The sequence below is a fragment of the Chelmon rostratus genome, chromosome 8 (assembly GCF_017976325.1).
Source record: "Chelmon rostratus isolate fCheRos1 chromosome 8, fCheRos1.pri, whole genome shotgun sequence".
Classification (NCBI taxonomy): Eukaryota; Metazoa; Chordata; class Actinopteri; order Chaetodontiformes; family Chaetodontidae; genus Chelmon; species Chelmon rostratus.
In genome coordinates, this window is record NC_055665.1 from 1,144,961 (window position 1) to 1,171,815 (window position 26,855).

At 44.8% G+C, this 26,855-nt stretch overlaps 1 protein-coding gene across 2 annotated transcripts in view; it reads left to right on the top strand.

Moving 5' to 3' along the window:
- Positions 1-2,832: 2,832 nt before the first annotated feature.
- Positions 2,833-26,855, top strand: part of col6a4a (collagen, type VI, alpha 4a) — a 59,234-nt gene continuing 35,211 nt past the window's right edge. For both annotated transcript variants that reach the window (XM_041941663.1, XM_041941664.1), the window contains exons 1-6: positions 2,833-2,900; positions 9,467-9,530; positions 22,220-22,324; positions 23,239-23,847; positions 24,032-24,619; positions 25,761-26,330. In XM_041941663.1, the coding sequence (XP_041797597.1) occupies positions 22,249-22,324; positions 23,239-23,847; positions 24,032-24,619; positions 25,761-26,330 (1,843 nt within the window). In that variant the 5' untranslated portion in view covers positions 2,833-2,900; positions 9,467-9,530; positions 22,220-22,248. The remainder of the gene's footprint in view (positions 2,901-9,466; positions 9,531-22,219; positions 22,325-23,238; positions 23,848-24,031; positions 24,620-25,760; positions 26,331-26,855) is intronic.

Below are 26,855 nucleotides of genomic sequence, written 5' to 3' on the forward strand. Positions count from 1 at the left end.
TGGATGTGTTTCACTGTTGGAGTTCTGGCTCAGAGCGGCGGTTCAATATTCTGTGTCGTTATTTGGCCTCGTAGTTACTCAGTCTGCAGTCAGATCCAGTCACTCTCTGATGACACTGATGTAAAATCATAACTTGATGCTGCTCTTTGACTGTCAGTGTGACTCACCCAGAGATGATGGATGGATGGATGGATGGATGGATGGGTGGATGGATGGATGATACGGTATAAACGGTGGAGAAATTCAGGCTGTAATGAACAAACATTTGTCTAATTAGTTTTTTTTTTCTTGCCTAATTTTGGGATGAATTCTCATAATTGAAGGGACTGAACTCAAAGATGATGATGTCACCGTCATAAAAAGTTATTTTAGTAATTTTTGTATTATTTCGGCCCCTCATCAAAAATGATGAAGACTTTTATTTTATTTTATTGAGGGATCAGAGCCAGTGGACTCTGGATGTCAGGACCTCTTGAAGCTGTGAGTCCGCGATGATTCAGGATCTCTGGACTCTTCGTTACAGATTATTTCATCGTCCCGTCTCACGGCGAGTTACATGGAAGAATATTTGAATGTGACTAATAACTGGAGTGCTGCAGAGCCCAGCAGGCGTCATGGAGGAAAAATCTGCTGATTCATGCTCTCAGATGAAGACTTCATGCACACGGATAACAAGTTAATTTTCTTGAAGTCTTTACAGTTAATAAATCGAATGAAGTGTTTGTGCACTCCACTTACTCATTTATGGGATTTTAATGCTCTAGAATTAATATTCATCCTCTCAGACAAACTGCTTCGGTGCACAAATAGCTCATTTGTTCTCTCTTTGTTCTCACTTTGTGTCCACAGAACAGAACACATAATAACAGGCTCCTGTTCATCGTGCAAGATGTTACTGATGCTTCACAGGTTTGTTTCCATCAGTGATGTTTGTGCACGAAGTCGAGAAACGGACCAGAATCTGATTCAGCTAGAACTCATCTTTGAATATTTACTGTATTTCATGGCTCAGAATGTTCAGAAAAGGGTTCATTTTATGAAATTGTGGTTGAAATTGAAATGTTTTGTTCAAAAACACATGTTCTCATTCCTTCTTTACAGTCTTCCCCAGAACCTCTCAGCTCGCCCTCGCCCCCTCCTCAGTGGCCAAACCAAATACTTCTCCACAAAAGAAGCTCCAGAAATCAACCGCGATGTCTGCTGTTGTTGGCCAAAATAAAATGGACCCCTCCTCCTCACACACACACACACACACACACACACACACAGAGTTTCCAAACATCTGCTTTGAAGTTTATTTAACAGAAAAATAAATCGAGTCAAGGCCAACAGTGTGAAAAAGTTTACGCTCTTGATTCCAGGCTTCTCAGGAACGAGTGGCTTTCATTTGTTCGTCGCCGTAACGCTCTTTTCCCTGAGAGGCAGCGGGATTCACGAGATCACGTGAGATCACGTGAGCTAGGAATCCGTTTATCCAGGCTTCAGGTGATGCAATCGTGGTGGAACCGCGGCGGACTGGACCGACGGCGTCCTGCGAGGAACCACGGGCCGCTCAGGTGAGGGTGAGGTGTGTCTGTTCAGAATCGTGATGAACCTGAAATGCAGTGAAAGTGTTTGGTCCAACGTGCTGACTATTTTTTTTCTTATGAGATCATTTTGGATCAAAAACTGTCGCTCTTTTCAAATCAACACCCCCACAGCCAAGAATGACAACCTGTGTCGCTGCCCTGCACTGGTGTTCCTCCTCACCTTGATGTACAGGTGTGCTCCAGGACGCTGTGACATCACAGTCCGCCTCTCAGCTTCCTGTGAAGTTTGTCTTTGGTTTAGTTGAAGAAGCACAGCAGAGCAAAGAGAAGAGCAAGACTTCAGACCTGGACAGTGTTAAACTCTGTTATCTGCAGCAGGAACCATGTCTGCGGCCTCAGAGACGACCGAGTGAGATATGACGAGACCGGTTTCCTGTGTGGGCCCCCAAGGAAAGGTGGGGCTCTATCCAAGGCGGTCCTGGCAGTTTCCTGGTTCACCTCCATGGGACCAGGCTGGAGTTACTGGGAAGAATAAGATGTGCTGATAAAAGCTAAACGTAGCCAGAGAACCATGGAGCAGGGGGAGGGACCTCTCGGGTTCGGTTCGTGGGGGCCGCTGTCCTCGCTGTCACTCAGATTGTGACTGTGAGTTTTGTGGTCCTGCTGGTAGCGTTCATGTTCCCCGCAGGATGAACTGCAATAAAGCTGCTGATCCTGGGACTTTTCCTCCAGCGCCATCATCAGGTCACGTGTCCAGTACTTTGGCCTCAGCTTGGCTAATTAGCATTTAGCATAAATCACCGCTGTGTCTAAGCGCCGGGTCACAAGAGTGGGTGTGAACGGTGACGTCTGAAAGTGGAGTGAAAAGCCTGCCGTCAGTGAGACCCTCGATGACGGTCATTTAAATATTTTAACAGCGCCTCCTGGAAGACGCTGACAGCGTTGCACTCACCTGTTCACATTCAAAATTAAAACTGAAAGTTAGATTTGTGGTGTCAGAGAGCTGTGAGGGGGCGGCCCTTTAAGGCAGTTATTAAAAAACATGCAGCCATACAAAACTGTTTTTCTTTTAAATATGTGACACAGGTTTACGTTCATACCTGATTATAATAATTTGTTTTAAAAAAGCAGATTTCTTCATGTTCCTCATGAGCCAATGGTTGCTCATTAAATCACTGAGTGTTGCCTGTAGTTCTGTGGTGCTCAGGATTAAGGAGGGATTTCTTCCCTCCACCTCTGCAGCTGGGTGTGCAGTGGGAGGAGTGGAGGGCTAGGAGGTGTTTCCTGCAGGAACAAGCCTGCACCTCCCTACATGGCTGCAGGACTCGTGTGTTTGGCGTGCGGAGGGCGCGGACGCAGAGCGGCAGATCTGTAAGTGACTCTGAGCGTCTCTTTACGTCTGTGCATGGAAACATGCGGCGGTGCTTCTAGCAGTTTATTCTGGGAAAGCTAACGGCCGGTGAAATGCATGAAGACTGTGCAGCTGTGTGTTTGTTACCTGGCTCACCTTTACTTCCGTAGAGTAGACTTTAAAAAAAACAAACAAAAAAAACTTTATCACCTTTAATTCCATGAACACTCACCTTAAAATAAACTGAGCTGCTTTTATAGTTCAGCCTGCAGTCATTAATGAAGGGAAAGATTCAGTTTTACTTTGTGAAGTCTCTTCTTGATGCTCATTTCAGCCTCATCATCTGCTCTAAATAATCTGTGAGGGGCTTTAGTGAGCACAAGCAGGACTTCATGCAAGATTTGTTCTTTAAAGGTAGAAAAATGTGCAAATTAATGTCCTTTTGATCAGAATATTGATGGTGCTTTAATAATAATTAGTTGGCACATTTCATACATATTTATGCATGTTTTTCAGATTTTATATGTAAAATCTGCAAAACAGCAGCTGACAGATTAAAAGTACTACAGTAAAAGTATGAAGTATGACTGGAAATACTCAATGAAATACCATAACCTCAAATCTGTAATTAAGTACATTTACAATCAGGCACTTTAATTTGTTTAAACCTCTTGAGTCAAAGTCTTTTTAAGGTATAAATGAGTGGAAATGAATGATTTTCATCAACTCTAACTTTGTCGAATGCTGAAAGTGTTTAACTTCATGAGTTCAAACTCTCTTTGATTCATTACTTTGAACACTGAGACACAACTGTTAGTTATTTATTAGTCCTCAGTTTTTATTACTGATCATTATAAATATTTTAATTCATCTGCGGTCTTGAAATGAGTGAATGTTAGCTCAGAGTGTGTTCAGACATCTGATCCCGCTGCTCTTACTGGAGCTAAAGGACCATTCTGACATTTTTTAGCGTTTCACTCATTTGCATTCAGGGCTGCAACTAACGACTGTTTTTATTATCCGTTAATTTCCAGGTTAATTGTTTCGTTCAGAACATTTCCAAACTTCCCAGAATGCAAAGTGACATGTTGAAAAGCTTGACTTTGTTCGACCGACAATCCAAAACCTAAAGATGTTTAGTTAACGATCAAAAACAAAGGAAAGCAGCAGATCCTCAGATCCGAGAAGCTGGAGGCAGCAGATGTTGAACATTTTTGCTTGAAAATTGCAGATGAACTTTCTGCCAATCATCTCCCTACACATAGTTTAGGTTTTACGTTGTACATCATGAGGAGACTAAAACGGTGAAAAAGACCAAACTCCTTTAAGAATAAGCCACAAGTATGTTTGACATTTCTCATCCTCTGAAATTCTTAAAAACCAGATGCCTTTGTCTTCAGGCCCAGCAGGAGTTTTTCACGTGATGCTGAGAGGAGTTTTTAATATAAGACTCTCAATGTAAAGCACATGGAGTCCACCACACGTCCTTTGTCCTCTGTGAACAGTGCTGAGCTCCGTGTCCGTCTCTGTTTTACTCTAAACACACTGTTTCAGTGAGTCAAAGCCAGAATGTATGGAAGTTCATTAGTGACAAAACAAATTCAAGCTGTTATCACTGTGAACGTCCATGTTTGAGGTCCTGCAGCTTTAGAAACAGTTTACGTGTGTAATGAGTTAATAAATTAGGAAAAAGTTAAATAAAAAATAATGTCCTGGACAAAGTGACCTTACCTGAATTCTAACTCGTAACACACGAGTAGCTGATTTGCCTCGTATAGATTTCAGTTTCCATGCTGTATAATGTGTTTTTGTCGTGTTTGTCGACCATCAGTTCAGAAAGAACAAACATCTACAGAGACTCCTTTTCTGCTGAGTTTTCCTTTGTTTTAAAATCAGGATTTTTTTAGTGGAATTCAGCATGAATTTAAAAAACATGCAAAATTCATGTTTTCACAAGTGAAATGTCCAAAAATCAAACACACCTTTTCGTGAGTTTGTCTCATGTGGTATGTTTCGTGTGTGAAGTTGATATTTTTCAAGTGTTTCATGTGTGACAGATTCACTTCTTGTGAATCTCCTGAAGAATTATGTTTGTGTGTTTGAGAAACCAGTTTCTTCTGTTCTCTAATCTCAAAAGCTGCTCGCTCTCGGTCGTGTAACTTAACGCAGAGTGAAGTTCCTCCGAGTGTGAAGCCTGTTTGATGTCTGAAAAGAACGCATGAAGCCTGCGTTTCTAATGTTGACGCGCAGATTCAAAGAAAGCTGAAACGTTTAGCTCTCAGTGGTTTTGTCATAAATGAGCTTCCGTACTTCAGCCGGCTCTGCTTAATGTAACAGAAAGATCTACTGCAGCCTTCAGGGACTGAATTCACTTTACAGCCCCCACCCCCACTAACCCCACCCCCCTCATCTGCACCTCATCTGTTTCTTATTCAACTTCTCACGTTCTCCTTAAACAGAAAGCACTACATTATTATATAATACTCCTATAGGGACGTCAGCTATGTCTGTACTGCTCAGAAGGGACTTTCAGTCATTCTCTTGAATTTAATTTATATCAGCAGAATAATTCAGGTAGATTCGGTTGATTATTTCCTTCTGTGTTATGTTTGCTGCTGCAGCATCTAAATGTGTGATTGGGTTCCTGTCTGGAGGCCTTGCAGCCTCTCGTAATAACTGATGAGTGTGTGTTGTACGTGGTGTTGTATTATCTCCTGCAGTATAATAATGTTGTTTCTCTCGTCCTCTGAGACTCGGAGACTCGGTCCCTTCATGACGTTTAGGCTCTTAAAGTCTCTCTGTGGGTCGACTCTCAGTGTTTGTGCACACAAACATGTTGGTGTGGTTTACTGGAGGAATCAGCCCCCCTTCACCTGCACAGTATCTGCTGTCTGTAAACTCAGTCTGTGCTGCATGAGAGTCTGATGATGATGATGACGATGAAGAATCACATCTCATCCATCTGTCTTCAGTCTTTAACTGCAGCGACCAGTAGCCTCCAGCCGCTGGCTCACACGTATCAACAGTGATCAACAGATGTGAGCGTTCAGCTCCGGGCGGTGCATACCATACATACATCAGCACAACACACACACACACAACCATGGAGGAGACACACAACAACTGTTTACATTGTTTTTCTCCTCTGTGTATCATAGATCTGCTGTGTGTGTGTGTGCATGTGTGCATGCATGTGTGTGTGTGTGTGTGTCTGTGTCTGTCTGTGTCTGTGTGTGTGTGTGTGTGTGTGTGTGTGTTACAGACACAGAGGGAGAAGCCTTTTTTGGTCAGAGTTTACGTTTGTAAATGTACAATCATTAGCTGGAGGAGTGAGACGAGGCAGGAACCAACCAGAAGATCGGGATCAGGACTGATGAGGTTTCAGGATGCAGGTCACTCCCCTCAGATACTTCTGCAGACTCTGTGTGTCGTCATGCGCTCCTTTAGGGACCTGGTCCTCCCTCGGTGGACTGTCTTTCTCTTCCTGTTCTGCTTCCCTGGAAGGAAGCCGACTGGTTTTAAGTGTTGGCTTCAGACGTCAGGATCCTGAAGTCTGTTCACATGTTCTCTGTGTCAGATGATAAATTGCAGAGTCATAAATTCTTGCCATGACTCGGCCGAGAGACATGACAGTCTTCATGTTATTCCCTGACCCCTCACAGCTCTCAGTCCGGTAAACCTACATGGGGTCTGAAGCCGTGTGTCTTGTGCTGGAAAAACCTCGCAGCACCGACAGCATCATTCTTCTTTCCCTTCGCCACGTTTACACTGGAGGAGCTCTTTGTGCTCCTATTGGTCGACATCACAGAGCGCGACGTGGAATTTACCAAACTCGTTTGTCTTTCTGTTGAGCCGTCCTGAGGCGTCCAGACGACGTATGATTCGCTGCACGGGATAAAACGGCGACTGGACGCGTCCGATGCCTGTTTTCCTTCCCGACCGACGTGGCTGTTGTTTGGAACTGATTCGATTTTATTGGTACCAGTACGGTTATCTATCGCACTCATCAGTCCAATTGTTCTTGAGACTTACGGACATTCAAACGAACGTGTTTGTGAGATGAAAACCAGGCTTTGGGCCGGTTTGGGCCGGTTTCCTCTCTGCTTTGACTCCTTCATGCTGCCGGTCTCCAGCAGCTCAGACGCATCAGTTTGACGTGATTGTTTCGCAGTGAGCTGATAAGCTCGATCATCGTACGATTCCAGCAGATCTGACCATTTGGAACCAGTTCTCGTTGGTTCCGGTTCTCGATCCCTAGCTGTTAGCCTGATATCGCGCAGTCTGAACCCGACCTTACTGTGATTGTGGCTGTGACACGTGTGACTGTTACAGTTAAGACGAATGAGACTCAAACCCACATCATGGCAGCAGATCATTCTGGTTCCTGTCCTGGTCCTCGGGGGTGTGGAAATGTGTCTCCAGGATGATGAATATTTCATGATGTGATTGTGGAAACCGTCTCGACATTAAGTGTTGAGATGGATGCCAGTAAGGATTTAGGACTTCTTGGAGATTCAGCTTATTCAAAAGCCTGAAACACAGATTCGACATTTTGCGGACTTGAACCCGTGATCTATGACTGCTGTTTTCCTCAGGAGGGGGAGGTTTGGGTGGATGGATGTGTGGACGAGGACGCATGAGGCACAGGAGACCGCTGGTCACGTTCTGTGTCCAAACCTCAACCGTCAGGTCAGAAACCTGAATCTGTGTCGCTTTGGAAGGCAACGACAAAAACCCGCATTTTTGCTTATTTCAGGTTGGAGGACTTAATGATTTCAGATGTCACCAGAGGGAAGATTAGGACATGGTTAGCTTAGCTTAGCATAAAGACAGGAAGCAGGTGGAAATGGCAACGCCTGCCTCTGCCTGGTCCTGAAGTCGTGTCATCACAGTGAGGTTTCCAGACCGCAAACCAAAGCCTGAAGAGACCGACTGTTTACCCCGTTCACCAAATCCTCAAAAAGCACAAACTGTTCTTACATTTCTGCCTGTGAGCAGATTAAACCAACAAAAAAAAGATGAATTCATGTCGATTCGTGAGCCTGAGGCGTTGGCAGGTGTATTACTGCATACATGTCTTTAGCTCCATGCTGCTTGTTGTGCAGTCGGGCTGAACGTTCCTAATTTACATTTTTAATTGACTAAAATGACCACAAATCAGGTGGCGGGACCCCGGGGACGAGCTAGCATTAAGCCTCAGACCTCCTGAAAACATCCTGCATGTAACCGTCGTCTCAGAGCAGAGAGCAGCCGAGCAGGTGTGATGGCGCTTACATACAGAATGTAAACGGCACAAACCAAATGTTGAGTCTAAGTGTGCTGATGTAAACAGCAGACCACACACACACACACACACACACACACACACACACACACACTGATCCCTCAGCGAGACTCAGCTGGTAACTGATGTATTATTTCCTGTTTATCTGGTCTGTGGGGGGAACTGAGTCTCAGATCAGGAGTCACGTTGGTTCTGTGTCTGATGCTGATGACCAGAACGAAAACCAGTCAGAAAGACGTGTGATGGAAAAATGAAAAACACTCGAGATGTGAATAACGACCTTCAAAGTCTTTCCAAATTAATGAAATATTCTAATTAATAGTAGTGATTGTAGTATTGATGCTCAGTAGGAGTGCAGATAATAGTAGTCGTGCTAATATGTATAAAGGTGGTAGTGATGGTAGTAGTAGTATCAGAAGTAAGAGCAGTACTATGATTAATGGATTAAAACTAAACTTAAGTAGCTGTACTATAAGCAGCAGTAGCAAACGTATTAGCAGTAGCAGTAGTAGTAGTAGTAGTAGTAGTAGCAGTAGCAGTGCTAACAGCTTAGACTCAGCAGTATAAACAGGCCCTGCAGTAGTTACAGTAGTAGTAGTATTAGCAGTAGTAGTAGTAGCAGTGCTAACAGCTCAGACTCAGTAGTATGAACAGGCGCTCCAGTAGTTCCAGTAGTAGTAGTATTAGCAGTAGTAGTAGTAGAGTGCTAACAGCTCAGACTCAGCAGTATGAACAGGTGCTGCAGTAGTTAGAGTAGTTGTAGTAGTAGTATTAGCAGTAGTAGTAGTAGCAGTGCTAACAGCTTAGACTCAGCAGTATGAACAGGCACTGCAGTAGTTAGAGTAGTTGTAGTAGTAGTAGTAGTAGTAGTAGCAGTAGTAGTAGTAGCAGTGCTAACAGCTCAGACTCAGCAGTATGAACAGGCCCTGCAGTAGTTACAGTAGTAGTAGTAGCAGTAGTAGTAGTAGTGCTAACAGCTTAGACTCAGCAGTATGAACAGGCCCTGCAGTAGTTACAGTAGTAGTATTAGCAGTAGTAGTAGTAGCAGTGCTAACAGCTCAGACTCAGCAGTATGAACAGGCACTGCAGTAGTAGTAGTATTAGCAGTAGTAGCAGTGCTAACAGCTCAGACTCAGCAGTATGAACAGGTGCTGCAGTAGTAGTAGTAGTAGTAGTTTTAGCAGTAGTAGTAGTAGCAGTGCTAACAGTGCTAACAGCTCAGACTCAGCAGTATGAACATGCAGTAGCAGTGACAGTCTATGAGCTCTCTGTGCTTCATGGTGTCTTTCTTCTCTCCTTCAGGATCTTCAGACTCTCTGGGCCTCCTGCTGAAGTGTCTTTGAGCCAGGCGCTGAATCTGGGCCAGGTATCACATTATCGCCTCCATCTATCACTAACAGTCACAGCTGTGAGCCGCGGAGGCCTTAAATGTCTGACAGCTGTTGGCTTTCTCTTTCCACCTCTGCTGCTTGTTGCAGTTAGCTAGTCTGCAGCAGGCTTCCACCAAAACACACATTCAACACTTGAAATCAGCCATAAAACCTCCGTGCTTCATGAAAACATCACTTCAGACACTTGGATGTTACTTTTCTTGTTCTTCTGTGCTTTAATGTTTCCTGAGCGGCGCTAACCTCCAGTGGGGAGTTTTGTGGCTTCGTAAGCGGCTACAGTGGAATTTTAATTTGGAACTGAAGCTGATTTTGGTCGTCAGTCAGCACAAAGTGGTTCTTGGGTTGTTGGATTGATTTCCGCTGAGGCCTTTTTCATGACGAGTGTGTGGATTTGTGGTTCTGTAAGGTGCTGCTTGGTTCAAGCTGTGACCAAAAGTCATTACAAAATTAGCTCTAACTTTCTGCAGGAAGTTCCTGTTTTCTTGATCTATTGAGGAAATCCTTAATGAGGAATTTCCTGCAGATACTCGTCAGCCCGACTTTAGACTCTTAATCCTTCTGTTCTTCAACTCTCTCTTACAGGAAGAAGTTTCTACATTTGTGCTAAATCTTTCCCTTTGATGTTAGCGTAGCGTTGCTGACATTCTCCATGTTCATGGGAAGTTTGACAAAGAAAGCAAACAAACAGAAAGTCAACAACAGTCCGCATTAAACATGGTCAAATGCTGTCAAATCATACCCAGAGTGAACAAAATGCAAATCCTGTAAACCCATGAAAGTCTGTCACAGTCCAGATCCAGAAAAATCAGACTAAACAAATCAAACAGAGCTTCGTTCTGAGTTTGACAGAATTCCCTTCTTATCACACTGAAATCCTCTGTGAGCTCTCACATTATTATGCTGTGAAGTACAGAAGAAGCATCAGAATAAGAGTTGGTGCTTTGGCCCAGTTCAGGTCCACACATACCGTCAGGAGGACAGCCAACATTAACTTCCAGTAACAGGATAACACTGTCCAGGCTTAACTGAACCGCAGAGTGATTTCAATCCTTTTCTCGACTAGTTTTATCTCCTTTAACTTCTTATTTTCTCTGACCAACAGTCCAAAACTGGGACCTGGTGTAAGACACCTAAACCTTGATCTCCTGTAGTTTTCTGTCCTTAAAGCATTCGCTGTGCTCGCGGAGAACCACTTGTTAAATAGTGTTGATGTTTTAGTTGCTAAGATTGTGCAGCTTTAAATCATCTTTGCTTTGGAAGCAAACCGATCCTCAGAGACGGGGGGGAGTCTGGATCGAGCAGCGACGGTCTGGCTGTTCCGAGCCGGCTGGTGTCAAGACGTCCTCTCTGCTGTTACTGTATCCCGGAGCTGCAGTTACACACCATCATTTATTCTGCTTGTTTTCTGCCGTTATCAGATCTCGCCGCAGCCCACTTTCAACTCTGGGAAACCACAAGTATGTTGAGTCAGTAGAGATTTGGCCTGTTTTCTCCTTCTTAAGGCTGAATGAGAAGATGATGATGATGTGAGGACATCAGGTCCGCTGGTTAGTTTCACTCATTCTGTCTGATTGGAGGAGATTCTTTCGCAGATATTATTTTATATACTTTCATGCCTTTAAAAGTTGTTACTGCTTTCATTAAAGGCTCCATGAATATTTATTCTCTGTTTTAAAACCACCTTAATAGCAATAAAACTGAATTAGCGAGGTGAGACTTAGCATCTTTAGCAGACAGAGCTGCCACACACTTGAACTGGATGGGGGTCGGATCTCTGCTGATGGTTTTCATGTGGTCTGGCAGCCATGTTGGCAGTCGTCAGTGAACAGCTGTGAACAGCTGGTTGTGTCTCACTTCTGTCTCTCTCTCTTCCCTCTGTCAGCATGTTAGCTAATGTGTCTGCCCAGCTAGTTATGATCATCACTGCCTGTTAACACATATGATTAGCGCACTAGCTCACGTATGTAGTGAGTAGTGTAGTAGGTAGCGTTAGCATGTCGTGTTTAGCATCAGTGTATTTTGTAAATGAGCCAGCAGTGACTAGTTCATGAACAGTGTCGGGGGTCACATTTTGAATTTAGGTGACTTCGTTGTCGTCGTTGCAGCAGCATGGACTGATGCTAAAGGTTGACGCTGGTCCAGTCGGTTTTTGCGAAGCACCCAGAGGGTTAGCAGCAGGCTAGCAGCTCTGCTCTACTTAAAGGATAACTTTGGTTTTTTACAACCTGGACCTTATTTGTAGCATTAAATATGACCATTTACTCACCCAGACAACTTTGGTGGCATTTGCAGTCGTTTTGAAGAAATTAGCCCCAGAGGAGCGGCGCGTATATCCGTATAATGCGAGTACTCGGGGCATCCATGCGCAGCCTCTATATAACGCATAATCTGCGGCGAAACTCGTTCATATTCCAATATTTAGTTATGATATGCTGGTGCTATTCCCCTCTGAGCCCGTGGTGGCATGTTATCAACATCCGGCGTCTCTAGACAACTACCTCTGACGTGGATGATGTCATTACCGAACGCCGGGCGCTGCGAGCAGCCAGCCACAACACGGCTGACTCTGCGGCGGTCGGCTACGAATACGCAATAACGAACCATAGCTGTGCCAAACTACAGCTAAACTAGCCGACCGCCGGCTAGATTAAAAGACATTTTCATTGTAATTTTTGGTTAGTGAAGAACATGTCAGGCGGATTTAAAGTTACAGAAGACTTCTCCCACCACGAAACTGACAATACAAACCACGATAGAGCCAAAGATCTCCTGCACCATCTTTGGCTCATCATGGTCTGAACTATGACATTCCTGGATCAGGACTAGTCAGTACTTTAACCACAGCCGTTAGCCTGGTTCACTCTTCGCTAGCTCTGGCTGCCAGCTGCACGCGTGCTGCTGTGCGGTGCAGTGTAAAATGAACAGTGGCCGGTCTAAATGAGCTGCTCTGGATTAACACTGGATTGTTCTTTGGACTGACATGTGAGACACGTCAGCTCGTTGTGGTGTGACAGTCCTAAAATACGTTTTATGAAATAAGATCACTATAAATCACAATGAATTAAATCACTTAATTCCTCATCGATAAATGTCGTTAAACCCTTGACCTCCGCAGTGAAGGCAGGCTCGTCTGATGGCGCGTCCCGTCGGGGTCTGAGTGGGCCATCCTGGCTGTTTTCTGTCAGCGCTGGTCCAAACATGGACTCTATACATTGAAATAACAAGTTCCTCTGTTTAGATTAGCCAGAGCACAAACATCTGCTTTTCAAACAGTGCAATCACCAACAGTAAATCACAGGGGAGGGGAGGATATCCACAGTGCTGGTGTTTGGTAGTGTAAAGCACCGGGGCCCCCTTGGCCCTGGGCGTCCTTGGTGTTTGAAAGGGACAGGACAGCGTACAGCTGAGGTCTGACGGCTGTGTATTTTTTCCCTCTGAACATTAAAGCAGAGCTGACACATGTTAGTGTTTTCCAGCACAGTTTAGACTCGCATCAGACCGATGCTCAGTGATTCAGGAGGGAGAGAGCATCTGACTGACCTCCATGTTGCTGCTGTCACATCACGTCCTGCGTTTGATTCCTCGCATTAAAAGTTCGCCACACGGAGAATAATCCCGCCTACCGTAGGGTCTTCCACTCATCTGGTTATTAGTGGAATACACTACATGTAGCTGTTGAACATCCTGAACCTGTGGATCTTAATCTACTGATGTGCATGTATGTGTTTCAGTCTGCATTATATGAGCAGAAGTTTGGAGACATTGCACTCATGTCATTGCTGAACATGTAAATCATGAATCTGCTGCTATAACAGCCTTCGCTCGCCAGGTTTCAGGCTTTCCATCAGATTTTGGTAGCTGGCTGCAGGGACCTTCCATTCGCACATCTATAATATAGGACTGTACTAAAGGATGTTAGGTCAAATTCCTCCAAGGAGAACTAGACATTCACTATTGGAGCTGGCTTTTTGCATGGACGCTCTGTAAACTCTGTGGTCTAACAGATTATTGATGGCTGTAACAGTAACATTTCCACTGGAACTGATGGGCCCAAAACCAGGACAACCAGGCCCAGAATGAAAGTACGCTAAGTCCCGCAGCTTTGACAGCACGCCAGCGACCGACGCTCTTTCAGTAAGTCGTTGAATGTTGGAGAGCCACAGCTGAAGAGTGTAGCTCCTCAGGTGAGGGGTCAGGCTTTGGAGGTCAAATTGTGAAATTATTGATTCACAATCAACTTCATTCCCAAATCGTCTGATGTCACGGTTTTAGAAACGCGTTGCAATTTAGTCTCTTTACAGACGCTGGGATGCAATCAGTGGTGCTCAGATGTAGGAGTGTAGAGACGAAGCACACGACTGTTGAAACATGTGCTCGCAAGATGTGAATCCAACCGTCGAGTCGCAGTAATCTCTGCCTCGTCCAGGGTCGGCCCTAATTGGGGTGCTGGTGAGCCCCCGGGCAGATCTGCCTCTCGGTGGGTCTGTGAAGGAATTACAGTGCCGACAGCTGACGGCAAACACTGTGAGAGCAGCTGCGAGCTCGGATTGTTATTGGTCTCTTTTATATGGTTTTCTCGTTTGTGACTTTCTGACGGCACCATTGTTGTGGTCTTTCAGGGCACTCGCTTGAAGTGCGTAGTAAAAGGTGCGATTTCAGCCAAGTATCCCGATCAGTCAGACCTGTTCCAGCTGTACAGGTAATCCCTGTAAAGCTGCAGTCTGAGACCCTGAGCTCAGAGAGTCCACAGTCCTCTGTGGCGATGCCTTTCTGTGGACTTTAGCTGCTAATAAATCCTGCAGAGTCTTGATTGTTTACAGCTTTTGGAGGATAGATGCTATAAACCATATTTGGATGCGGGTGGTGGGCGGCTACACTGTGTTGAAACCAGAGTTAATTGTAGCACCTGATTTTAATTCAGCTGAAGTCGTTTTGTGTCTTGGTTTTAAGTCATGGCCTTTTTCTAACATTTATAAGCAGAATGATCCAGTTTGCCATGGTATCTTTTTCTTGGAAATAATGTAGTTTAGGCACATTTGATCAAATCTGCAGCCAGTTTTTAATCCCTCATTGAATCCATTTGTCTTCAGCTTTCAGCATCTGTAGAAAAAAAATAAAAAACCCAAAGACTGAACGGAGATCTGTACTTTTTGTTGGCCTAGAAGCAGAGAAAAGGCAGCTTTGACTGGCAGCCGTTAATGATCATGTGATCAGTGTGTCGAGAAGAGACCTCGAAGATCCTCCAGCACTTTCTGTGGTTGCTGAAACTGAGGATCTGCATTTGACACAATCATCTCACTGCACTGAAAAACATGTTTCCAACCATGAATGTCCCTAATGACCAGTTAATTGAAGTTCCACAAATATGCAATGTCCTGTTTATGAGAGAGTAAAAAGTTGACCTACTGCCCCTTTAAAAGATGAAACGTGGTTCAGTCCCACTGAAGCTCTGCCAGTCAGCTGGTTCGTCTTGATTTCATCCAGCAGACATTCCACAGAAAGAGACAAACAACACTGAGCACCAAGAAAGACAGAAAAGAGCGTCCTCACCGTCTCCCCCCTGGTCTCCACAGAGCAGCACCGAGCCCGTCCTCAGACCCCATGCAGGACAAACCTGGACGGACTACAGACAGGAACTTACAGCCCAGCATGACATTCTGGTCCTGAGTCACTATTCCGTTATTTCCTCTCTTGCGGATTTGTGGCAGCGTGGCTAAACGCAGCAGGAGGGCCAGCGATCGTCACCATTCATCACAGCATTTGAAGCTCGATATAATATTAAAACAGATGGTCTTCAACAACACCAGAACCATTTTTACAGCTTGCAAACACACTGTGTCCGTAAGGCAGCGTCTCAAACCCAAGAACAGCATCATGCTCTCCTGAAGCGGTGTTGATGTCAGACTGTAAAGCCAGATAGTCCAAAACCCAAAGACATTCACTTTACAAAGATAGAAAACCCAGAAAAACAGAAACCAGGGAATGTTCGTAGTCCTCATTGATTGATTGATAATGTTTTAGAATAGAAACTTCACAGGAAAGGATGAAACTCAAAGAGATCTGTGTGATTCAGTTTGGATGTTGAGTCCTTGTTCAGTAAACCAACATATTATTCTGTCCTGAGGCTCTCAGGTTTTAATTATTTCCAGCTTTGGTTCGGTTGGTCCTAATTTCTCAGACTCATGTTTGTGTTCTTGCATGGCCGACATTTGTTACAGGATGACTTTAACCCCAGAAATCAAAGAACTATGTAGTGAAAATACCGTTAGCAGGTATCTCGGACAGAACAGAATAACTGGATGTACTTTCGGTGAAAGTTCAGGCTGAGACTTGGAAATGGTAGTTTGACAAAATATACTAAACTAAACTGAAGGCCCACTTAGCTTCAACCACATCTCATCAATCAATGGAGAAACACTGTCAATCATTCAGTCTGCTGTCCTGTCAGCCACCTTTGATCATGTGACCAAAGTTCCATCCTGACAGCTGAGCCATCTCCATGACGAAGTGTTTGTGCTAATGAAAAAGCAGAACGTGCAGGAAAGGCTTTGAGAGAAGCTGGAGTCAGGATGGATGCTTACAAGAAGATGACAGACGAGACCGAGCAGCTGGCTGGTTTTCTGCCAGGTGTTGCAGTCAGAGGTCAACTACAGCTTCAGCTTCAGCTGATATGCTGCTTTTCACTCTTCTGCAAACTATTTGCCACCCGCAGATCTACTCCTGCGTGTCTGATGTGAAGGCACAGACAAGCTGATGATCTCACAGATGAAATCTATGTCTGACCTGCCGTACCGCCATGTTGAAAAAGCTTCTGCACAAAGTTAAACGTACCTGTAGAGAAGCTACCTTTGAAGGCGTGGTCAGGTGTTGGTCATTGTGACGGGGGATGGTGGGATTGGGTGTTGCAGGCCAGCAGCTGTTGAGTCTCGAGTTTGGAGCTCATGTATTTTCCCTCTTGAGTAAGTTTTTTATGGAAGAAATGGTTCACAGTGGTGGGTTAGCGCTAACAGTTAGCTCACCAGCTACAGCAGCTCCTCACTAGCCCTGCACATATGCATATGCATTTTCACCTGTGCACATCTGCCCGTCAGATACATAAAGTCACCAGCATCAGACCTCCCTGTCTGAGCTCGTGAAAGCTTTTCACCTGAACAACGCTCTTTGGAGGGCAGAGACTGGCCTTCAGTTGACCTCCATAGAACCTTAAGCTCCTCCAGCACTCTCCTTTCAGTCCCGTAAACCTGATTTCACTCTGGACCGACTCTTCACACCGAGGCCCCTCGTTGTTTAACATTAAACACACAGCTGAACCGGAAAGCACGACTCAACCTCTGACTAAATAAATATATTTGTAGTGGAGCGGGGAGGTCCGTATAAATAGAATGGGATGGGTAAACGACGCAGAGACCCTTCTTTCAGTCACCCTGTCACTGGAGCCCTCAGCTGTGATTACCTCCACATGCTTCACATTAGAGCGAACCCCATTTCCTCCGCTCGCGGGGGCCTCAAACCTTTGGCAGATGATGAAACGCAGGCATGAAACACGTTGGTGCGATAGGCCGTGCACACATGGCGATACGTGCACGCACACGCGCACAGATGGGAGCAGCTCGGGCTGAATGCCCTCGTATAAAACAAGGCGTGCACACGCTCAAGTGCTGGTTATCGTCACTTTCTCTGAGATGCTTTCACGAGGCCTGGAGGAGAGACACGGTTTCATTTTTCATGAAATCCCCTCAAACCTAATCTAATGCACCCCTGAAAAAACTCCCAGCTCAGTTTCTCTGAATTCTTTAGTAGCTGGTTTTCAACAGCAGGCGCATGCAAGCAGGCCTGGAAACATCCGCTGCCAGCCTGGAGGATGAGATTTCAGCAGATTGATCGTATTTAATGTTTTACGCTGAACTAAAAATTCTGTGAAAAGACACACAAGTAGAAATGTAGGATTTGTTTCCAGCACAGGTAGCACAGTAGCATAAATTTAGCTCTAGAGCCCCTTAAAAAGCTCATGTTTTTCAGCTTTTCTATTGCTGGATTTTGATTTCATGTATGTGAACATATGACGACTCATTTTTAACAAACTTTTTACTCTTGACTAAAATCTGCTGGTTTATTATATATCAGTCTCTGCATCCACCTAAAAACATCCAGCATCATTTGAGCTTTGTCTGCTGCAACATCTGTGTCCCCGCCTATAGTTGAATACAGATGTGTGTCTCACACAAGCAAATCACAGATATTTTAAATGGTGATATGTTTGATGTAGCTCTCTGCAGCCTGTGCTGTCTGATTATCTGGCTTCAGGAAGGACGGAGTGAAAACGAGCGCAGGGAGCGAGAGTTTAGAGAGGTGGTAAAACCAGCGGGAAGCTCCCCGTCTGTGAGTCTGGTCTGTGCATCAGTGAGACGACACCGTGAGCGGCAGCATCGAGTGAATTCACGCGATATTTAAAACGGCTTCCTGCACATCCAACCTGTGATGTGGTCAGACAGTGTCTGCTGCCCACGGATGGCAGGAAATGGCGCTATTAGGCAGTAAGCAGAGCCAGATGGTGCAGATGAGGCCGCTTCAGGTCTTGGTCTTGGTTTGAATTCAGAATCTTTGGTGCTTGAAGCCGGGAAGTAAAGGTTGAACAGCGATGAAGTTTGGCACGGTGCTTGTGTTATTTTGTTTCTCGTCACTCTGCGGTTTGCACAACTGAGTTGCAGGATTGCGTTCGTGGGAGGATTCTCCACCTTATCTCTGCATTCCTAATTCTTCATACAGGAGAATGAATCAGATACACAGCAAGTGTTGGCTAACACTGCTAAGTTTGAAGCTGAAGGTCCTCTAATCGCTGCTATGTGAGGTTGGCTGTATGAAAATCCTCCAGCTTTGCTGAACAAACCTTGGCAGCTAGGTTTCCGTCAGTCTCTTAGTCTCTGGGTCTTGGACATCTTAATAGCCCATTGACCATCAATACAGCAAAACTGAACATCAACACAGCTAAAGAATTCAGATTTTAAAAGATTCATGGAGAGCTACTACAACTGGCCAACAACAACCAGGTGGGAGAGAGACGGGATCATCTCTGATTCCTCGTGATCAGGATCTCCTCCTCCCTGAGGACGACTTCACCAACCAGGACAGAGCTCAGTTAAAACTATTTGTTCTGGACAGCTGAGGGCGGCAGAAGAAGAAGAAGAAACCCGCAGCACAGAGTCGTGTGAACCACCATTCCTGATTTCAACGGACTCGTCTCACCTCCCAGCCCTCTACTCAGTCACCAGTCCAGGTCCACGAACCAGAACATCTCGCTTCCACAGCACCACCTTCTTGTTGAGGACTTGAGACCCGGTTTGGGACTCGGCACTTGACCTGTGCCTTCATATGTTGAGACTTGTGACATGAAAAACCACAACTTTGTACAATGTGTATGGATTCACCCGTATACATCCATCCAGAGTAAACTTTGTGGTTCCAGTAAATGATGAAGAACTTTCCTTTGGAAACCTGTGGAGGACCATGCAGACAGGACTCGCTTTGACATCAGGCTCCTTCAGTACTTCGTTCTTGTGAGATTTCTGAACGATCATTTTGTTTTATTCCACAAACAAGTAGAGAGAAGCAGAAACACTGAAGGGATGAACCCAGCCTTGATTTGAATGAAGGACAAAACCGAACCAGCTGCACCAGAATTCCAGTGAATTTCAGGTCATTTTTCTCTCCCCCCTCTTTCCCCCATCTTCTCTTCAGGGTCAGAATAGCTGACGTCCATTGATTCCAGCCTTTGAGTTGCTGTTCTGGCATCGAAAAGGGATTCTGCAGTATTACTTCAGAGTCCAAGTTTCAAGGACGTCCTGGCACACCCTGTATGAACAGAGAGCGAGAGTTAGTCCTTCTTATCCGCATGGAGACGCTCATCCTGACAACCACCACTTCACCATCACCTCGTTGACTTTTTTCTGAGCGGCAGATGAACGCCGAGCTGATCGTCTGACCTCACATCGGTCAGCTCGACCAAATATTGTGTCATGAGGTGAAGGCTGGAGAGGAGATGCAGCGTTTTTCAGTGAGTGTGGCTGAAGAGCAGCTTTAAATGAGACGCAGGCTTTCCACTATTATTACATGTTTAATTTGTTATATTTAAAAAAAAAAGACATTGAGGTGTGTTTCACATTTTAATGCACATTTTTGATTAAAAAACCTAAAACATGTCTCTTGAAAACTTGCAGAAACAGAATCTGCTTTTTTTTGGCAAAATGTGTGTAAACATACGAGGAATTTGACTCCAGTTTTTCACAGCTGTCTGTGCTCTGGCACAGGAATAGACTTACAGCCGAGAACAAGGAGAATGAATGCTGAACAAATACAGTTAAAGAATGGTTTTCTGTTCAATATTTTCCCTTGTTTTGTTCTTCACAGATGTCAGTCTGAAATGTACACTCACTGCAAACTTTTGGTGGTGTGTTATATTCGGTGGTGAAGACGCATTCAAATCATGTCCTTAAGTGAAAACAGCAATGCTGCACAATAAAATGTCCCGCTCCCAAAACGTAACTTGCATCGAGAACAGAAGTACTAGCAGTAAAAGTGAAAGTACTCTGATCGGTCACTGTGACTTCAACGTCTCGCTGCAGTGAAATGCTGTCATATAGTTGATATGGTCATAACAGGAACGTGTAACACAGACATGTGTTCTGGCCTGTCCCTGATCAGATCTTTGTGTCAGCGGCTTCTTTCAGGAGGCTGCGATCGAGCTACGACGTTGACGGGTTTAGCTGCTGCAGCGATCGAGGCTTGCTGGTGTTTTCCCTCAGCTGTTCCCACGTGGTCACAGCATGCTAGTAGCGTTAGCACAGGTGCTCTGCAGGTGTCACAGACCTGTCCCCACGCACTGATCTTATTCATGAGAGGACACATCTGAGGAAGTGAACTGAGCCAATAGGAGGTCTCACGGGCCCCCAGTTAAAGATAGATGGAGCCTCAAACTATCAAGACTCATCTGCTAAATGCAGATGTGGAAACATCTGAAGGGGCTTCAGCTGTGTAATATGAAAAATAAGTAATCTGTTTAAAATAATACCAATAACATGAGAATTAGTCATTCATACAGTTTATGGTTCACCCACTTATCCTAGTAAAACATTTTGTGACTTTATTTTGAGACATAAAGTGACATTAGTGGTATTGTTAGCCCTGATTTTCACGCCCTTTCTGCTCGTGGTGATTAATCCCTCCCCTGTTTTCTCGCTGACCTCCCAGCTCTTCCTGGTTTTAAAATAGTGACATGTTTGTATTTTCCTTCCTCTTCATGCTCACAGAGGACACATTTAGCCACACACAGTCCAGTCATGAGGTTCATCGTTCCCCTGCGCTCTGCAGTGATTTATCTCCTGTGCTGTAATACGGACTGAACTCACTTGATGATTTATTCAGAATAATCCCAGCGCTGCAGTTATGGCTTTACGTCACTTGGAGCAGATGAGTTCATGATAATTTCAATTATAAGTAATTAGACTGATGCAGAAGACGCCCTCTTTACACACTCCTCTTCCCTCAGATGTCACAAGGCGGCCGGATCATGACTGCCAGCTCTGGAAATGGCTGGGCGGGTCTGATCGCAGCTGGAGCTGGGATGTATGTCTGGATATTCTGTTGCTACATTAAACTGAATTTTGACCTTCACTCAAAAAAGGTCACTTTCAGGCACAGATTAAGAGATATCTGTAATATTATTTAGAAACTGTGGTTTGCACAGTTGTAATTTATTGCTCCGTTTGTTCTCATTTTGCACCTTATTGTTCCTATTCTTCTTATTTGCACCTCCAGTTTCCATTTTGCTGTTTGCCCCCCCCCCCCCTATTTTATCTTATCTAATCTTTTTACCCATTAAAAGGCCAATTAATTTACCCCCAAACTGGAGAAATCATGTTGAATTCCTGACAGTTATTCATTCAACAAGTCAAAATATTTCTAAAATATTTGTCCAAAAAAATCTAATTCATGTGTAAATTAAGGAAAAAGTAATTTACCCCTTAAAATCTGCTTTAATCATTACTGTTTACATATATTAGTGGTTCCTTAATTGAAGGTGTGTTTAAGAGGTGACTAAACACCCTGAGTTAAATACAGGCGTTTGGTGCCTGTGCTGTCAGGGGTACGTGAAGGATTATTGTTTCATTATTGTTTGTCGACGCTCGAAGTCAACACACGATTTTGTACTTTTGCTGAATCAGATTGATTCTGCAGCATTTCTAATTGTAATGGAGTATTTTCTACATTGTGAGATTACTGTATTTACTGTAATACTTTTCCAGCACCAGAATGCTGTGGTGTGTCCCCATCAGTCAGGCATGCTAATGTTCGGCTAATACGTTGGCACACACATGAAAGGTTTGAGAAAATTCCTCTTTTAATGCAGCATTTCCTAAAAGGTCAGACAGTTGTTTGTTGTGCAGCCCAGCACGCCACCGCTGAGACGCGGTTTTATTGTTGGGACAAACCAAAAGTTTTGAAGTTCAGTCATACAGAGTCGCAGTGGGTGTGTCCTGTTTCCATGTCTGTAAAAGTGTGCACTCAATTGTAACACGATTAGCTGGAACAAACATGTCCCCCGCTGTTACTGAGCGCCTTCCAGATGGCGAACAGATTCTCTGCATTTATGGTCGACTCTGTGTTGTAGGAAGAGAGAAACCTGAGAGCCATTCCAGCATGGAGGGGAGGCGGGGTCTCGTCCTCATTCTCATCGTGGCAGCATGTTTCTACGGCAACACTGCTCAGAAGACAGGTGGGTATGGTTATGCAGCTGTGACTTAACTTCCTGCATGCCAGCACATAAAGGCCCCTTCCTCAACATTACATCAGCTTAAAGCATATAGCTTTACAGCTTTTAGCTCTGTAAAGCTAATTCATACATGCAGAAATGCATGTGCGAACACACACACACACACAAAAGAACGCACACAGTGTACACTCCAGCACACACACAGGCCTTACAGAGCAGATGTGTGTTGTCAGTTGTGCACTTCATTATAAACATGTAAGGAGCTCTGTTACTAACCCTGCACAGGAATGTGTTTGCTGCTGAGCACCTGGATGTGATGCACCTGTGCACTGCACTGCAACAGCAACTATGAGTATGGCAGAGTCTGTGGTGTCATAAACACTCTGACTGCCAGAAACAAGAGACGAAAGCTCTGCAGGTCTCAGATGAGAATATTTAAATGCAGCCAGGCACGTGAACGTCTGGTAACAGAAGTGTCAAAGTTGGCAATGAACTGACGTTGGACAAGTTGTAGTGAGGAGAGGTTTTTAAAGTGAAGGTGGGGTGGATCAGCACTTGGTGTGTTTGCACCATCACTCCTCTCTGAAGGAAATGAACAGCAGCTGTGAGCCACATGGCTTCCTTTCATTTTCTTTACGTGTTTGCATGCGAGAGTTCACCTGAAGGTAGGTGCTTCCAGAGTATCTCCCTGCTCCTGTCCAGAAACTGTCCACAACCTGACAAGCTGCTCATTTTCGTTCTTCTGGCTTTCACACAATACAAGAAGCCCACCACTTCTCTCTATGAGTCACGCTGGTGTTTCTTCACCTCTGGCTGGCACGCTTTCTGAGCACCAAGAACCACTCAGCTTTCCTTGTAGCGCCCTGTGACTTCTTATCTGCAAGACCTCTCCATGACATGACAACCTTCCCTCTCAGTCTGCACTCAAGAGGCCGTAGCCGACATCGTCTTCATGGTCGACGGCTCGTGGAGTATCGGCACCCAGAACTTCGAGCAGATCCGTCAGTTTCTCTACACACTGGTCAACAGCTTCGACGTTTCGCCCGACCATGTCCGCATTGGGCTGGTCCAGTACAGCACCACTCCGCGCACCGAGTTCCTTCTCAACACCCATCAGAACAAGGAGAGCATCCTCGAGTACATCAGCAAGTTGCCGTACATGGGTGGCGGCACCCAGACGGGGCAGGGCTTGGACTTCATGCTGAATCAGCACTTTGTGGAGGCAGCTGGAAGCCGGGCCGCTCAGAACGTGCCGCAGATCGCTGTGGTCATCACTGATGGCAAGTCACAAGACGACGTGGAGTCCCACGCCCAGGACCTGAAGAGAAAGGGAATTGTTTTATATGCTATCGGTATCAAAGAGGCAGATGAAGAGCAGCTGAGAGAGATAGCGAACGAGCCACACAGTCAGCATGTCTACAGCGTGTCAGATTTTGCAGCACTGCAGGGAATTTCTCAGAGCATCGTCCAGACACTTTGTACAACTGTAGAGGAGGCCAAACGACAACTCCTGCAATTGTCTCAAGGTAATACGTGTCCTACCACTTCACCTTTTTTCAGAGCAATATCCGTATGTTATTTTGCTGTGGAACAGGGTCCTTCAAAGTATGACACTGTGTACTGAGGGTACTCACACACACACGCTAACAGACTTTGAATTTTCCTCAGCTTGTTTCTCCCGATGCTGACTTTTATTTCCTTCCTGTCCAGAATGTGCCAGAGCCACCGTGGCCGACATTGTCTTCCTGGTCGACGGCTCCTCCAGCATCGGCATAAGTAACTTCCAGGAGGTCCGGCAGTTCCTCAAAAGCATCGTCAGAGGCCTCGACATCGGCCCAGACAAAGTTCGGATCGGCTTGGCTCAGTACAGTGACGAACCTTTCCAAGAGTTCCTGCTAAAGGATCACATGGACCAGGATTCCCTGCTGGCTGAGCTGGAAACCTTTCCTTACCGAACAGGAGGCACAGAAACAGGCAAAGCCATGGACTTCCTCCAGAGGCAGTACTTCACCAAAGAGGCAGGGAGCCGAGCCGACCAACGGGTGCCTCAGATAGCTGTGGTCATCACAGATGGGGACTCCACGGATAATGTAATAGTGCCTGCACAGCGCCTGAGGCAGCACGGAGTGATAGTGTTTGGCATCGGGGTGGGACAAGCCAACCTGAAGCAGCTCCAGTCCATCGCTAACCGTCCCCCAGATCGCTTCCTGTTTTCCATTGATAGTTACCAGGCTCTGCAGAGGCTGACAGACGGTCTGCTGCAAACTGTATGCGTCTCCGTGGAGGATCAGAAGCAGGGTAAGACAAAGAATTACAGGAAACGTAGCGTTTTTTATCATGCAGTGAAATATACGACTCAGAGGAAAACAACTACCTAAACATGTTTTTGTGTGCAGAAGCAACTGAAAACTAACATTAAGGACAACTTCGCTAAAAATCTTGCATTTACTTGCTGTTGGACTCCAGTTTTATTTTTATTTATAGATACCTCTGGCAGAACTGACACCCTATACTTTAGTAGTTTGGTTGTGATCACAGTGCGAGAGGCTCAGGGTAATTATCCTGATTATACTGAAAACACTCATAACATCACTAAAATGGAAAAATAGAATAAAACAATATTGCCTGGTTCCAAAATTAATTAAGGTAAAATTGAAATGAATGTTTTTTGTTTTTGGAAACAAAGAGACAAATAAATTTTTAAAAAGAGGCTGAGATATGTGGGTCAAAGCAAAAATGTTGGATCCTACATTTCCAACAGTGCAGTTCAGCAGCATCTTTCAGAGCCACCAGAGGACATTATACAATGGTTTTCACAGGCTGAGCAGACTCCACACAACCTTTATGTTGAAATCGATGGAGGTGGCTCTCATACCACCAGCAGTTGTACAGGATATCACATTAATGTTCCCTTTCCTCGAAAGCATATCGTTTTCCACATTACATTTCAAAAGCAGAGCCTGCAGACGGAACACGTGGAAGCTCTGTAGTGATTAATGTCACACTCTGGTTCCAGTTATTTCAGTTGAGCTGGCAGCGATGCAGCGCCGGCCAAAAGAGAGACAGAAGTTGTTGTTATGCAAGTTTAGTGTGGGAACTTTAGTTTTCCACAGAAATGCTTTGTAGCCTCATTTAAACTGTTGGACATTAAAACAGTGCAGCTGCAGGCTTCCAGATAAGCATTACTATTTGCTTTTGGCATAATACTTGTTCATCTTTCCATAATGAATCAAACATTATTTGGAGTCCTTTGCTTGTTCTTGTATAGATTCTAATATAAAGACAATGTGCAATCTGATTTAGTTTGTTATAATTAAGGAAACACACAGGATTTGCCATTTCTAATTGCTTTGTGTTTTTTTTTTTTATGTTTTTTTTTTTTGTGGTGTACCATAACAGCAGATCTGATTGCCGCTCTTTTTGGTTTCTTTTCTCTCAGCCTTGGCAGAAAGGTTTGCAGACATCTTCTTCCTGGTAGACAGCGGTGTGCCTGTGACAGAATTCCAACAGATCAGGTCCATCCTTACCCGACTGACCAATCAGCTGAACATCGGAGCGTCTGCCTACCGTCTGGGTTTGGCTCAGTATGGTCCAGATATCAAGGTGGAATTTCTTCTTAATGCTTTCCAAACCAAAGAGGAGACCCAGAATGCCGTTAGGCGGTTCCGCCAACGCAGACTGCAACCTAACGAGCCTCGTAATCTGGGCAGGGCATTGCAGTACGCCAGCACCAATTTTTTCACTAGTGAGGCAGGGAGCCGGGCGGACTTGGGCTACAGACAATACCTGGTTGTTGTAGGTGGAAAAAATTCAGATGATCCTGTAGATAGGGAGTCACGTCTGATCAAATCCTCAGGAGTAACTGTGGTGGGGATGAGCCTTGATGCTATGATGACGGACATGCGTGTCATAGCCACTGCACCGTATTATTACCAGACTATCAGCAACGCTGTTCCTGTACTGAAGGGTATTTTCGAAACAGAAGAAGAGGTGACCATTCTTACCGGAGGTGAGAAAGTTTTTCTAATTATACAATTATTATAATTCATTTCTTGAGTGAACTTTGAAAATTCACTTTACCTTTCACCCACTTTCCGAATTTTACCATTGAATGAAATATCTAAATTGATTGTTTCTTACTGATGGATGAGTAAACCACTTCAGTTGCTGGACCAGCACAGACTAAAGAGAGCTCACTGAAACCCTCATAAGTCTTGGATGGACTTGTGGGTCGTTTTCTAGCTAACAACACTGAACATCTAAATGAGAGGACTGTGTAGTTTTTCACTTCAATTGTTGTGTTAGCTTTGGCTGTAGCTCGACCTTCCATGGATATATCACAAGTCAGAGTGTGGGGATCATATACCTTATCTGCCTTGCTGGAGGTGGCAAAACAGGTATTTCCTGGCACCTTTTCTGCATCTGCGGCATGGGAAACCTCTTTCCCGATTTATTGCCCACTTAAATGGCCCATTTAATTTTTTTTACATGTGACAAGGCTGCAGGTGTCACTCAATGCACCTGAACCAGGTCA